Genomic DNA, 14883 nt, shown 5'->3' with positions numbered 1-14883 from the left:
CTGGAGGGACACAGTTTGGGGATGCCTGATTTGAACTGACCTAGCTCAGTGAAACTACTTATTTAACAATGTAGAGTACTCAATAAAAGGGCCTGAAAAAAATTAATAGTGTTTTTTACTTGGCACCTAGAAGGTATTAAATTCCACAGCATGGGTGTCACCACCAAAAAGGCTCTCTCTTTCTTTGCTAGTCTGATGGGTGGTGGGACCCCAGGGAAGGGCCTTCGAGGCATCTCTTAATGTACACATAAGCTCACCTGGGAAAAGTGAGTCCTCACAGTACTTGTGACCCAAACGGTTTTTTTAAAAAAACAATCTAGGAGGGTTGTAATGTATTTCTGTTTTTCCGAGTTATCATTTTAGGTGCTCATATCTTGATTTATTGAATTTATATCTTACCCAGGATTGCAAACAGTTACACAATTTGAAAAACGAAAACATTCTAAAACAGTCTTAAAACAATTACAGTTAAAAACATTGAAAAGCAGTTACCGTTAAAAACCCTTTGAAACCACTTGCAGGGTTCTTCCACCCAGCAGTTTCAGGGCATTTCAGTAACAGTAATCTTCAGCCATCACTTGGGGAAACAGGAATGTTTTCAAATTCCTCCTGAAAGTTAATAAAGATGGAGGCACTTTATAATACTGTGAAGAGAGATTTATGTTGGGAACAAGCCAAAACTACCACTTTGTGGTTAAAAGGAAAGGGGGCCATTAATATTTTATTTTTATTTCCCATTAGAATAACAAACCAGAGACAAAATGCATTTAATAAGCAACGACAAAGCAGGCCTTTTAAACATGGATTAAATTTCACCACATCATTAAATGAGAGCTTTCAGTTTCCCAACTGAAGTGTGCAGCTTTATTGTGAAATATCCTCATTACTGCCAGCCACTATAATTCTGTAATGTATTTAGACACCTCTTTTACTAGTGGAACACACTGCTAATCTTACGAAAGGGTCTCTTGGAGTTCAGTTCAGCAATTCTGGCGGGCATTGGCTCAGATTGTGCAGCCCCTGTGATTAACTCTTATAATTGTATGGGGTTTCTTAGGATGTCTGGAAGGCTGGACAGAGGGAGAGAGGGATGTGGGAAGGGCTAAGTAGACGAGCCCAACGTCACCACAAACTTTTATGGGTTTTTTTTTTGAGGTGTGTGTGATTCGCTTGCATGTGTCAATACAATACTGTATATATTGCTGGGTGTTTGCTGTGAACTGATAGCAAGCTGTGAATGTCTGGATGACATTCAAGGAAGGAAAGAAGGTAGCAGAGTGGTTTTAAAAGGAGCTAGGAATCAATGGGCCAATCTATATGTCCAGCAAAAACATCACAAGGGCCTTCCTGGGCTATAGCAGAACGGTGGGCGCTAGCTTTTATAACGCTTCATAGCATAAAAGGAGCCCCTTGCAAGTAGAGAACTAGCACACTAAGAAGAAGGCTAGGTTTCTCTCCTTAGGTGCTCGTTGTCTACCTGCAAGGAAGAACCTTTTGCATGAATGAGCATTTGATAACGTGGCATTGCCTGTGGTTATGAATGGCGCAGTCTAGGAAGGGCTACGTCATTTTGACGGGCGTTTAGCTTTGCTCAGTGCTTTCCCGTTTAACTGGGAAAGGAAGCAAAAGGAACATTTAAACAAATGAAAAATGTGAAGAGGGAGGTTAGAATGAGGATCCTGCCTGTTCTCCATTCATTTGCAACCGTGGCCGCCCCTTCCCACCATTACTGCATTTTGTTCTACCATTACTGCATTTTGTTCTGTGCCCCCATCCCCTTCACTCTTAAGTCCTTGCAAGGAAGCCAGGAGTTTCCTGGTTCCTGTTTTTTGAATCATGAACCAGAGGGCTTTAAACTCAGCGGCAGAACATCTGCTTTCCATACAGAAGGTCCCAGGTTCTAATCCTGTCATCTCCCGGTTGGGCTGGGAAATATCCCCCGTCTGATATGAGAGGTGGAAGAAACCAAATGTCAAGGAGAAGGGTTCTGGACTAACCATCCTTCAGGGTCAGGGGTTTTATGTCACACTCCGGGAGAGCACTTTCGCCAAGTGATCCTCCCCTCCCCTCCGGCAATCTGAAGTGGTGTAGTCCAAGAAGAGCTTCGCCCACTTGGCTCTTGTTTCTGTAAACTAGACCTCGGGCTGCAACCATAACTAATCTCTGGGTAGTTGGCAGAAATGTGGGGATCCTCTGCAGGGTGGAGTGTGTATGTGTTGAACACACAGAGTGAGTTAGTGCAGGAGGGCTGGACAAGACTCTTCCTTCCTTCCCTCCGAAGCGCTAATGATGGCGCGTCCCCATTATTATATTACACGTCATTTGGTGTCTGTGTCTCTGGCTGTTGTGTTTGGGACGAGAGCGCCCAGGTAAGGGACAGGGATCCCTAAAGCGCTGCCTCTTCTCTGTGTCACGCCTTCCCTTCTGTGTGCGTCTTTCCATCCGTCTGTCCGTTCCTCATCCGTCCCGTTTGTTTTCTCCGCCCGCCCTCCCCGTTCTCCCGACAGCTCTGCTGCTCAGCAACCCGGCTTACCACCTCTTCCTGGCCACTTATGCCCAGCCAATGGGAAGGCCTGCTTTCCCGCCACCCAACCGGGTTAAGCCAATCAACACCAATGGTAAGGAGGGCGGCCAAGCCTCGTGTGGCGCGAAGGGGGAAAACCTGGGTGGCCACATTCCAAGCTGAGAACCTTCTGCCTACTGCCGTTTCTCCCCCTCTCCTGCCAGGGGGCGCTGTCTGTCTCCATCTCTCTTCCCACCCACCCCGTCCCCACACACCATGTCTGTCCCCAGTTCATTTCCTTCTTGTCTATCCTGTGCATGGCTAACCTCCCTCTCTCTCTCTCTGGCTCAGACAACGTTGCAACTTTCCGCTTTGCAGGTTCTGCGACGCAGCAGCTTCTGGGGTGGCTGGAGGGGGGGGGCAAGGATTTGTGCAGGGTTCCTTCTGCCCAGAGCCGAGATCCAACTGGCTCTTGAGTTTGACACGGCTGCCGCGTCCCTGCAAAAAGCAGCCATCCTCAGGGCGAGGCAAATAATCTCACCGCGTTAGCTGGCCAAAGTGGACTGGCTCCGTGTTTCCTTACCCCTGTCTTTCCTTCCCACAGCGTGTGGCGCTGACTACATGGAACCGGAAACCGCAGGAAGTCAGCCGGGCTTCCAGAACAACGTGCCGCATTACGCCGAAGCTGACATCATCAACTTGCAAGGGGTGACCGGCGGGAACACCTACGCAGTCCCGGCTATTGCAGTGGACGCCCTCGCCGGCAAGGACATGACGCTGGGCGAGTTCCCCCGGGAGAGGCTTGTCTTCAAGGAGAAACTGGGCGAAGGGCAGTTTGGAGAGGTGAGTCTATCTGTAGGTGTAGAAGGTTGTTTTTTTTAAGATGATGAAGGCTGCTGTGGAGGATTGTTTCGGAGGGAAGGCGGGATTGACGTTTGAAGAAACAAAACAGTAGATTAGATTGTTTCAGTGTATCCAAAGAAGTGTGCATGTACACGAAAGCTCATACCAATGCCAATGACAAACTTAGTTGGTCTATGACCCAGGTAGCGCTGTGGGCTAAACCACTGAGCCTAGGGCTTGCTGATCAGAAGGTCGGCAGTTCGAATCCCTGTGACGGGGTGAGCTCCCGTTGCTTGGTCCCAGCTCCTGCCAACCCAGCAGTTCGAAAGCACATCAAAGTGCAAGTAGATAAATAGGAACTGCTATAGCGGGAAGGTAAACGGCGTTTCCATGTGCTGCTCTGGTTTGCCAGAAGCAGCATTGTCATGCTGGCCACATGACCTGGAAGCTGTACGCCGGCTCCCTCGGCCAATAATGCGAGATGAGCGTGCAACCCCAGAGTCGGTCACGACTGGACCTAATGGTCAGGGGTCCCTTTACCTTTACCTTTTAAGGTGCTACTGGAAGGATTTTTTTTATTTTGTTCCAACTACGGCAGCCCAACACGGCTACCTACCTGTAACTCTGCTTCTTAGTTTACACGTACTTTCATAGGACTTGTCAGACGAGAACATGCTAAGTGATGCTGAGGTTTTGCACTTGGAAGACTTCCCATCTGCTCAGGACAAATCTGTTTCGCAAAGCTCCTCTGTTTATAACTTGCGCCACGTGCTGAAGCAAGAGTAAATAATAAGCTGAGGGCCTAGGGAAAAACAAGGCCAGGAAAGACATCACAGTTGAGAGCCTGGGAAACTGGGCCTTCCAAGAGGGCCTGTGCTCTCCAGGTGTGCTCTCCAGGTGTGGCTGGATTACAAACCCCATCATACCTGAGCATTGGTGATGCTGACTGGGGCTGATCTTGAGAGCCACAAGTTCCCTACACTTGTGGCAGATTTCCAGAAGTCTTTGGATTCTGACCCCTTTTTGTTATTTTTTATTTGGAAAGGATGGTGGGTGCTGTGAAGCCCAGAGTGGGTTTTGTTTTTGTTTTTGCTTAAGATACAAAATATCTGGTCAGTAAGGTAAAAATATCTGGACGCGGGTGGCGCTGTGGGTTAAACCACAGAGCCTAGGGCTTGCCGATCAGAAGGTCGGTGGTTTGAATCCCCGCAGTGGGGTGAGCTCCCGTTGCTCAGTCTCACCTCCTGCCAACCTAGCAGTTCGAAAGCACATTAAAGTGCAAGTAGATAAATAGGTACCGCTCCAGTGGGAAGGTAATCAGTGTTTCCCTGTGCTGCTCTGGTTCACCAGAAGCAGCTTTGTCACGCTGGCCACATGACCTGGAAGCTGTACGCCGGCTCCCTCGGCTAATAATGCGAGATGAGCGCCGCAACCCCAGAGTTGGTCACGACTGGACCTAATGGCTAGGGGTCCCTTTACCTTTAGTTTAGGTGGAGCCACAGGTCAGTAGGTGGGGCCATCAGTACCCATTTTGGAGTCAGGTGTGGAGCTTGGTGAGTTTAGGCCACAAGGGGGTGGAGCTTAACTGATGAAGGGAATGGGGTCAATGGAGGGGGGGGGAACCCCTCACAAACATGTGCAGTTTTCACAAACTTACCTGATTACTGAACCTGAGCTAAAATACCGAATGGGCAGGTAAAACGCCCAACAGTTGGCAAGTGCATTTTCACGTGAAGCGTGGGAATGTCACAACCGACCCTCCTTGCTTTGTGATGGAGCGACCAAGTGATGGAGAAAGGGGAGGTAAGGGGAGATGAGGCTGGTTTCTTGTTCTCTTCCTCCCCCCCAGAGTCACCAGGTTTGTTTTTTTCCTTAAAAAGGTCCACTTGTGTGAAGTGGAAAACCCTCAGGACCTTCCAAGCCTGGAGTTCCCCTTCAATGTGCGCAAGGGGCGCCCTCTGCTGGTGGCTGTGAAGATTCTACGCTCTGACGCCACTAAGAATGCCAGGTAAGTGTACAAACCTCTCTGCTTCGTGTGTGTGTGTGTGTGTGTGTGTGTGTGTGTGTGTGTGTGTGTGTGTGTAGTTTGGTAGCCTGATCCTCCATAAAATTTGCACAGGCCTCATCATCATCATCATCATTTTTTAGTTGTATACCTTCTCTCCATCTTACAATACTCAAGGCGGTTTACAAGCTGAAGGAACAAAAAATGTACAGTACATCTTATAACAATCTAATGCAATTCAAAAATGTGACAATAAAACCATCCAAGTTGGTGGCCACCACCTGCCTCCTGTGGGGTTGAGTTCCACTCAGGCATAATAGGCAAACTTGGCCCTCCAGATGTTTTGGGACAACAACTTCCATGATCCCTAGCTAACAGGACCAGTGGTTGGGGATGATGGGAATTGTAGTCCCAAAACATCTGGAGGGTTAAGTTTGCCTATGCCTGGTTTAACTGAATGGCAGTCTCTCTTCTGGAAGAGATTTATCTAACTTCACGTTCAAAACATCTACTAATGGAATCTCTGCAGTCCTGGGTCCTATCACTTGAGTATTCCCCTCTATTCTCTATATCTTTATTCTCCTGCTTCCAGTTTTGTTCTGACCTGCCTTTGAGGAGGGGCTGATGTGATTTAAGGGATGTGATTGTCCCTGGCTGGGCTGCAAGCCCTGAGTTAGGCAGGGACCTAACAGCTAGTCAGCCCCATTCATGTGATCGCCATTATCTCACCTCCTCTGCTTGAAACCAGCCTGGAAGATGCTATGAGTGCTTGTCACAAGTGGCAGCACTGAGGCAGCACTTCCCAAACGTTTCTGGATTTTGTCAGTTGCCTAATTTGTACCAGTTTGCAGAATTTAGGCTTCATGATTGTCAAATGTCAGGTTTCGTCAACCATCCTTTTTTTGTTTGGCACCTTCCATCTTTCGATCTGCAGATCGATGCAGACCCCTTTGATTTGCTTATCCCTTACAACCTCTTCTTCTTGCCTGTCAAGGAACGATTTCCTGAAGGAGGTGAAGATCATGTCTCGCCTGAAGGACCTCAACATCGTCCGGCTCCTGGGCGTTTGCGTGAGAGACGACCCCCTGTGCATGATCACGGAGTACATGGAGAACGGAGACCTCAACCAGTTCCTCAGCGGACATGAGATGGAGGACAAGCTGGGCGGGAGCCCCAGCGGGAAGCCGACAATCGGGTACCGACTCCAAGCTGGGATAGCTTAGTCAGTAGAGCATGAGATGCACAATCTCAGGGTTGTGGGTTCGAGCCCCACGTTGGGCAAAAAAGATTCCTGCATTGCAGGGGGTTGGACTAGATGACCCTCGTGGTCCCTTCCAACTCTGTGATTCCATGGCAGCAGAATCCAGCCCGTTTTGCCTTGGAAGTCCTGCCCTGATGGCGTTGGTCATCAGGTGTGCATTTCAGGTGCAGCAGCTATTTTTTGGATGTTTCCGAGGCAAGAGATTAACAGAGACTACCCTTTCAGAATTTTTTTCCAGCACTTGCTTCTGCATTTAAGAGGGCCGTTACTGTTTTTAAGTGGCAGAAAAGTATTGTGTAGCTTGAGGATCCATGAACAAGGCTTTGTTGTCGAGCATTTTAAAAGCAGCTCCCGAGTCTTAATTTCAAAGGTTGAATTTCAATTTCGAACTTCCTGTACATGCTTCAAAATTCATGTGGCATCTTGTTCTCCCAACTGCTCCCGGGCCAAGACCTACCAAAGTACAAAGTCCTGGGCCAGCCAGCAAAGAGTGAGCTTGTGGTGTTACTCTGGATTCATAATTCACTAAAATCCTGAAGGGAAAAAAATCCACCCCATTCAATTGCATCCCAACTTGATTAGTTGCCTTCCCTGGAGGCCAGCACTTTACTGAGCTACCCCAGTGCCTGATGGGAATATCACTTGCATCTCTTCGGTCTTAGGGGAGTGTTCCTGATGTGCCTCTCTCTCTCTCTCTCTCTCTGCTACTTAGCTATCCTACTCTGGTCCATGTGGGGGCCCAGATTGCCTCAGGAATGGCGTTCCTTGCCTCCCTCAACTTCGTGCACCGGGATCTGGCGACGCGGAACTGCTTGGTGGGCGAAGGCTTCACCATCAAGATTGCCGACTTCGGCATGAGCCGGAACCTCTACGCCGGGGACTATTACCGCATCCAGGGCCGTGCAGTGCTGCCAATCCGCTGGATGGCTTGGGAGTGCATCCTCATGGTGAGAGCACCACTTTATAAAGTGAGGGAAAGGGAGCCTGTGGCCTGCTGGATGTTGCTGGGCTACCCCAACAAGATCCGGAGAGAGCCAAAGGTTTTCCCCATGCCTGCTTCGAGGGTCGTCTTGTAGGCTTTGCCTCCTCCCTTCTCGTTTGCCTCGCCTCTGTTAGGTGCCGTTTCCCCATTCAAAAGGGAGTCGCTTTTGGTGGCCAGCAAAAACAACCGAGAGTTTGATATGTTAAAGACTGCACTGTGCATTTGAAGCGATACCACACCCCTTTTTAAAAAGGCACAGCTTCTCTCAAAGTACCCTGTTCGTCAAAGTGCTGTTTGTTAAGGGTGCTGAGAGTTGTGGTGGGGCTCCTATTTCTCTCAAATAACTTCAGATCTCAGAGTGGTTGTCAGGAGTGAGCCTGTAGTATACCATACTGCACAAGTTGGAGTTAACACTTAATTCTGTTGGAAGCCTGACTCCTCTTCCCCCTACTCTTCCCACCCTCCTGCTCCAGCTTCTGCCTCTGTGATTCTGCCAATGAATCTCCCAGCTCACTGTTTATTTGTTTATTTGTATAATTTTTATTAAGTTTTCTAATTTACATTTCAAAATATTCATTTAAACAACATTAAATCAAGTGACTTCCCTTCTTCTCTTTCCATGGTTCATTTTGCATACCATACATCCCTGCATATTTTACATGCACCAAACCATTCAGTAATCCATTGTTACATCCATCAAAACTTATTTACACTGTTGAATTTATCCTGATGCTGCCAGCGTTTTTAAATGAACACAGTTTTCACCCATATATATCCAATAAACATTTTCCAGTCTTCTTTAAATGTACATTCTTCTTGTTCTCTTATACCAGGCACCCCCAAACTCGGCCCTCCAGGTGTTTTGGGACTACAGTTCCCATCATCCCTGACCACTGGTTAGCTAGGAATGATGGGAGTTGTAGTCCCAAAACATCTGGAGGGCCGAGTTTGGGGGTGCCTGTCTTATACCGTATGTTAAATCTGCAAGCTGCGCATATTCCATCAGTTTTAAGTTGCCACTATTCTTTGGTTGGGACCTCGCTCGTTTTCCATTGGGCTAACAAAACACAGGCCGCAGTAGTGGCATACATAAATAGTCTTTTTTGACGCCTGGGAATTTCCCTCTGAATTATGCCCAACAAAAGGGACTTTTGAGTCCTCCCAGCTCACTATTCCCTGTTACCTCTTCAACTTCCACAAACTCCTCCTCCCTCTGGCCGCTTATCGTCCTCCCACCACCAATTCCCGGGCTCTGAGTCTTCTTTCCTTGGGGGTTCCCCAGCTGGTTCCTCCCACCATTCCCCTGCAATCCAACATAACAGTGGTTTAACAGCCAGTGCCCCTTCCCAGGGAACTCTGGGAACTGTAACTCTGCAAGGGAAACAACCCCTCAGCACCTTTAACAAACTACAGTTCCCAGGATCCTTTGCAGGGAGCCGCCACTGTTTTTAAAGTGGCGTGACACTGCTGTGACTGTGTCTTCCAAGTGCTTGATGACGAAGGCAGAAAGTGAGGGATGAACAGGGTGGGGAGTGCCAGGACCACCAAGGAGTATATGTGGCCTCTGCTATTCACCCTCCTGCTCTGTTTCCCTCAGGGCAAGTTCACCACAGCCAGCGACGTCTGGGCGTTTGGTGTCACGCTTTGGGAAGTGCTTATGCTGTGCCAGGAGCAGCCCTACAGCCAGCTCACCGACGAAGCCGTCATTGAGAACGCCGGAGAGTTCTTCCGGCACCAGGGCAAGCAGGTAACAACAGCCGGGGAGCATGGGCAGAGGCAATGACTTCTCCAGGAATCTGTGCCGCTGGGGTGGGTGGAAGGCAGATCAGGAGCTGTGAGAAGATTTCTGGGTGATGTGCAATAAGAACTGGGTCCCTCAACACGGCACTTATGAGCACAATAGCACTCTCGGACACACAACCCTTGGCACCTGCCCCTCCACTATTATTATTTTTTTAACTTGATGGGTTTGGGTGTTTTCATTGTTTGATTGGGAGGTTACGTGACCACTTTTGGGTTCCCTGTATTCTTTTGTGTTACTTTATTTTTGAGAGAGAGAGAGAGTGCAATCTGAGCATTGCCAGTTTTCTTTCAGTAAAACGGGTTATTTTCTTTTGCCACAGTGGTTTATTAGATTTCCAAAGGGTTTGGGTTTCTCCTGCAGTGGGTCACCAAGGACTTCTGACTCCCGGTTGTTTAGCCATAGCAACCACAACGACACCAGCAAAAGCTTTCTGAAATTCCTTTTGTGTGTGACAGGATGTGGGGATTTCTTCATGTTAGTCACATGCCCAGCTCAGGTCCTGTTTATTTACATGCTCCTGAGTATGTGCTTAGAAGCTCCTGTCCCTTAATGCTGTAAACCTCCCCCCCCCCAGGCACTAGCCCTTCCCTTTAATCCAGAGCTCCTCTCAATCCACTGGGACCCTCCCCCGAATTGGACTCCTCCCATGGGCCCAATTTCTCACCCCCCAACCTGCCCCTCCAATTCTCCGAGCTCCTCCCATTCCTCCTGGTCACATGACTTGCCTTGTAATCCTCCCTTTTGCCCTCCCCCCCACAGGTCTATCTCTCTCGTCCTCCCGCCTGCCCGCTGGCTGTCTATGAGATGATGCTGAGGTGCTGGGCGCGAGAGGCCAAGGACCGCCCCTCTTTCCAACATCTGCACCGCTTCCTGGCTGAAGATGCCCTCAATATGGTGTGAACGGGATTGGTGCCGGCCAGCGGAGATTATGTTTAAGGACTCGGGTTGCGCCACAGAGACTGCTGAGGGAGGAGGCAGGATGTAGCTCAAGAGGGCGTCACGCTCTGGGGTGCCTGCGGGGGGGGGCATCTTGTCTGCCCATCCTTGACTCAGCCCTGGTTGGCCCACCCATTGCTCTCCATCCACTCCTCAACATGACATTCTCCCTCCCTCCCTCCCCCCCTCCCCCCCGCTCCATCAGTCTCTTCTGCTAATTTTTAACCGTCTCTCGGACGTCCCATGATTCAGCACTGCCATACATTTCCAACACATTCCCCCTTCTCTGTTTTCTGGCCCACCTATTCACATACGTACCCAATTCTCTTCTCGTCCTGGTCTCTCTTTCTGTCAGTGCAATTCTACTTTGATTCAATCGATCTGCCTTAATCTGAACAAACTTCACCAGTACCCACACGTGACTGTGTTTCCACTGCATTCGTTTCATCTGCAGACCTTTTCTGTTATTCCCCTGTATATCCATGTTTTCAAGGTGTGAGTTGAACCTCCCACTAAGGCAGCAGGGGCTGTTGTTGTTGCTGGGGTCTGCTAGATGGCCCTCCCTAACCTCATTTTATCAACGCCACGCCAGGTCACAAGAAGTCTTCTGATTGGCCAAGGAGACAGAATGCTCATCCACTCACTTCCATCTGGGCAGTTCCATGCTAGGCACAGTGTCCCCACAGCTACGACAGATGGCTAAGTGTATGAACTTCAAAGACCTGGATTCAGATCTTACCGCAGCCATATATTCACTAGGTGGCCTTAATTAACCCTGTTCCCTCAGCTATGGCCCCTCGGAGGCCTACTTTACAGGGTTCCTGTAACGATTATCGAAATAAAGCTATGTAGGACACTTCTGAACAGCCCCAAAAACTAAGAATGAATTCCATTCTGAACTTCATTCTGTTGGGCCAATGTGACAGTGCTGTGATTATGGCGGATTTTCGGTGGAGCAGCACCTCTTCCCCTGAGGACCACGAAACACCAGGATCCCGCTGTCCAAGGTCACAGAGTGAAGTTTACGATTCTAATACGTTCTCCTCTGTGTGTCTGTATGTGTGTTATTTCAGGAGGGGCTGGAGAAGCCCTGTCCAAAATCCCGTTTTTCATGCAGAAGCTTCATTGTGCTTCCATCCTCAGACATTTGCACATAGCAGCAGACAGATAACCACATGCAAGGGTCTCTTAGAATCATGGAATTATGAGTTGGAAGGGGGGGGTCATCTTTTCCGCTGCAATGCGGGAATCTTTGAGCTTGGGGCTCAAACCCACGACCCTGAGATTAAGAGAGTCTCATGCTCTGCTAACTGCATATTCCAGCTATCTTGGGAGCAAATGGTCAGTGCTAGTTAGGGGGAGCCTGGAGGGGAAACAAAAAGTTTTCCCCATCACCACAACCTTGCTTTATGGTGGCTCAGTATTTTACCCTTTGAGAACTTTGTCTCTGTTCTCTTCCCCGCCCCCCATTCATACTCTTTCCCCAGGGAGTGTGACTCTCTTACCTGCCATCTCTTCCTCAGAAAGTTGGGGCTGGGTGACTCCACACTTGGGGGGACTACATTTCTGCCTTTGAGTTTCATTCACAACTGGACTGACACTGGCTGAACCAATAAGGACCCTTTGTTCTGAGCACACTGGGATTAACTGAGCACTGGATGTTTGGCAATGCTGGAAGAAATGAATTCGAGGGTACTTGACTAATCCATTGTAGCTGGGAGAACCCACTACTAGCTGCTCTGTAGGGGTAAGTGGGGTGGGAGGGGGGAATACCTCTTGGTCTTGCCCACTTCGTTGAGCAAAAGAGGCAGGAGACCAGGCTGGCAAGATCTGGTGAGGCTTTGGGCTGGGTGCAGTCATGGCCTGACCTCAAAAAAGGGAATTGACCCAGGGTTTCCAAAAGGGCTGGTTTTCTGTTCTCCCTTAGCCACATATCAGTGCCATGCCCGGCTCTCCTCTCTCATGAATTCATTTCCCCTTTCTTTCCTGGAGACTTGAGGTGACATGATTGTAGATACTGTACTGCACGAAGCAGTGGCGAAGGGATGCACTTTTTCAAAGCAAGCAGAGGTGCTGGGGGAACCGATCGATTTACCCCCCTTCTCTCTGCGATTCCATTGTGGAGACTCCCCTGAGAACGTAGCCTGAAAATCATCACCACGGTCGTGCTCAACGGATCTGTCCGCATAGAAGCCTGTGCTTCGATCTGTGCTAGATCAGGGGGTGTCTCTACACAGGAAGTTCCTCTTAACAGGTAACCCATGCAATAAGCTTTGCCGATGCCAATGCCCCATTTAGTGGGAGGGAGAGGGAAATAATGGTTTTTCTTCCTCCCAAGTGTTGTTGGGTTTCCTAATTAAAGTTAAAAGTAGCATTTTCCGTCGACTAGGAGTGGTTCCGTTTCATCAAGCATTTTTCAAAATTTAAAGCTCGTTTTGGAATAGATAGTTGCAGAGAGCATTTAAGTTAGGGGGTGGGAGATTATTAGAGCAGTAACCAAGAGAATACAAAGATGGCAATTAAATCTACCAAGCACCGTCCTTCAGAAACGATGCCGGGGCAGTGCAAGCCAATGCCTGTTCACTCAACGTTCCACTTAGTTCACTGGGGCAAGCACCCAGGTCCATTTGCAGGGGGTTTGTAGCATGAGCCCCATCCCATTGTTTTCAATGGGATATACACCACAATCCTATAATGTTCAATCAGGAAGGAAGTCCCAGTAAGTTGAAGGGGGTTTTCTTTCAAGTGAGTGCACATAGGATTGTAGCCTTAGTCACGATTTGCTTCTGCTTAACAAGGGCAAACTAATTTTTTTAATTACATATTTTCAATGGTGTGAAATGACTCATCATAACTAGATGTATATTTCTCTTTCAAGAAATTTCAGGGGCACGTTATGCCCAGCGTTACTTCTCTGATTTGTTGCCTCTACGCAATCTTGTCGAATGCCTTTTTTGTGTGCGTTTCCCTGGGGAATACTTGTAGCTGTTTGCGTCTTGTTTGTACTGTGCATCAGGATGTGTATATATTTGAAAAGCAGGAGAAAAAGACAGAATTTTTACACTAATATATAGATGTTTGGGGGTGGTTGTTTTTTTTTTAGTCCTTTCCATTTATGTGGTGAATAAAGCGCTTTGCATTTTGTACAGTCCTTTTGTCAGAGTTTGTCTTTGAATCAGGGTGGGGCTGAGGGAGGGGAATGTGGTCGAATTGGGAAGAATGGCGCAAGCATGGCTCATCATGAGGCAGTGAAGAGTGGCAGTACTTTGGCCACTGTGCCCTCTCACTTATGATGGGCCATCGCTCAGTAGCAGAATATCCACCTTGCATGGTTCAATTCTTAGCAGTTCCAGGGAAAGCTGGGAAGGGCTGCTATCTGAACCTCTGGAGAGCTGCTAGTCAGTGCCAAGGAAGGCAGCTTCCTAGTGCCATCTCAAAGGCACCATTATTATGTCCAGTGTCACAGGAGCAAGGCGGGGTGAAGGACGAAGTGGTGAATGAATTGAAATGCAGTATCTGGTAGACCAACCACGTCAACACTTATTAGCCATTACTTTACCATGTGGCTAGATCTAAGTAGGAAGATACCTAGTTAACTCACAGGAGGGAGGTGAAGGTTAGGCCCTCCTTTCCTTTTATTTCGAACCCAGAACATCCCATCCTCATCATTTAAGCTTCAGCGGTGCCTGTGCTTGATTGAAGATGGTCCTCTTAAAAGATGAATGAACAGTTTCTCTAAATCAGCCTTATTGGGCTTGGAGGTTAACTGGTATTTCTTAATCTGGAGAAAGCTCTCTCTGGATTCTAAATACAACCGGAGCCTTGACACATTCCCCGTGGCACCAGGAGCCCGATGGGATAGGAATCCATCTCCCTTGCAATCATGACCCCAGCCCCCAATATTTTTAAATGGCTGCTGTGCTGGTGCCAATGGTTTCTGGTGCTGGTTTGCCAGAGAAGGGAGCAGCTACACCTCCTCCATCCAGGACTCTTTTGAGACATTGCTACAGCAATGTTCCATGTAGCGTGGATGCGAAGAAATGTGCCCTGGAAAGACCATGTTTTCTGGCCTCCCTGGAGCCTTCAATGCCGCGAAGGCCGCATTTCAAGTGCCAAGAAGGGGGAGAAGCAGCGGTCTTCCTTTGTGCAGCAGCTGAGTAAATGGGTGCACAACAGAGGAAGGGGTTATTTTCTAGCTTGGGTTACAAATACACTCTCAAGAGTTCCTCCAGATGGTCATTGTTTTGTGGGAGGGATACCAGGAACTTGGCCCAATTTAAGGGTATTTAAGAGCTCTTTGGGACCCAGGTGGCGCTGTGGTTAAACCACTGAGCCTAGGACTTGCTGATCAGAAGGTCGGCGGTTCGAATCCCTGTGACGGGGTGAGCTCCCGTTGCTTGGTCCCAGCTCCTGCCAACCTAGCAGTTCGAAAGCACATCAAAGTGCAAGCAGATAAATAGGTCCCGCTCTGGCGGGAAGGTAAACGGTGTTTCCATGCACTGCTCTGGTTCTCCAGAAGCAGCTTAGTCATGCTGGCCACATGACCTGG

General features: G+C 48.7%; 1 protein-coding gene across 4 annotated transcripts in view; it reads left to right on the top strand.

Annotated features, from left to right (window-relative positions):
- Nucleotides 1–13485, top strand: part of DDR1 (discoidin domain receptor tyrosine kinase 1) — a 63347-nt gene extending 49862 nt beyond the window's left edge. For 3 of the 4 annotated variants that reach the window (XM_035107357.3, XM_035107359.3, XM_035107356.3), the window contains exons 12-18: nt 2508–2618; nt 3108–3346; nt 5227–5354; nt 6346–6546; nt 7325–7559; nt 9192–9341; nt 10158–13485. In XM_035107357.3, the coding sequence (XP_034963248.3) occupies nt 2508–2618; nt 3108–3346; nt 5227–5354; nt 6346–6546; nt 7325–7559; nt 9192–9341; nt 10158–10298 (1205 nt within the window). In that variant the 3' untranslated portion in view covers nt 10299–13485. The remainder of the gene's footprint in view (nt 1–2507; nt 2619–3107; nt 3347–5226; nt 5355–6345; nt 6547–7324; nt 7560–9191; nt 9342–10157) is intronic. The other variant, XM_035107360.3, reaches the window with a different exon arrangement.
- Nucleotides 13486–14883: the final 1398 nt, after the last annotated feature.

This window comes from Zootoca vivipara, chromosome 2 (genome assembly GCF_965207765.1).
Source record: "Zootoca vivipara chromosome 2, rZooViv2.hap1.1, whole genome shotgun sequence".
NCBI lineage: Eukaryota > Metazoa > Chordata > Lepidosauria > Squamata > Lacertidae > Zootoca > Zootoca vivipara.
This window is presented reverse-complemented; position numbering and strand designations above follow the sequence as displayed.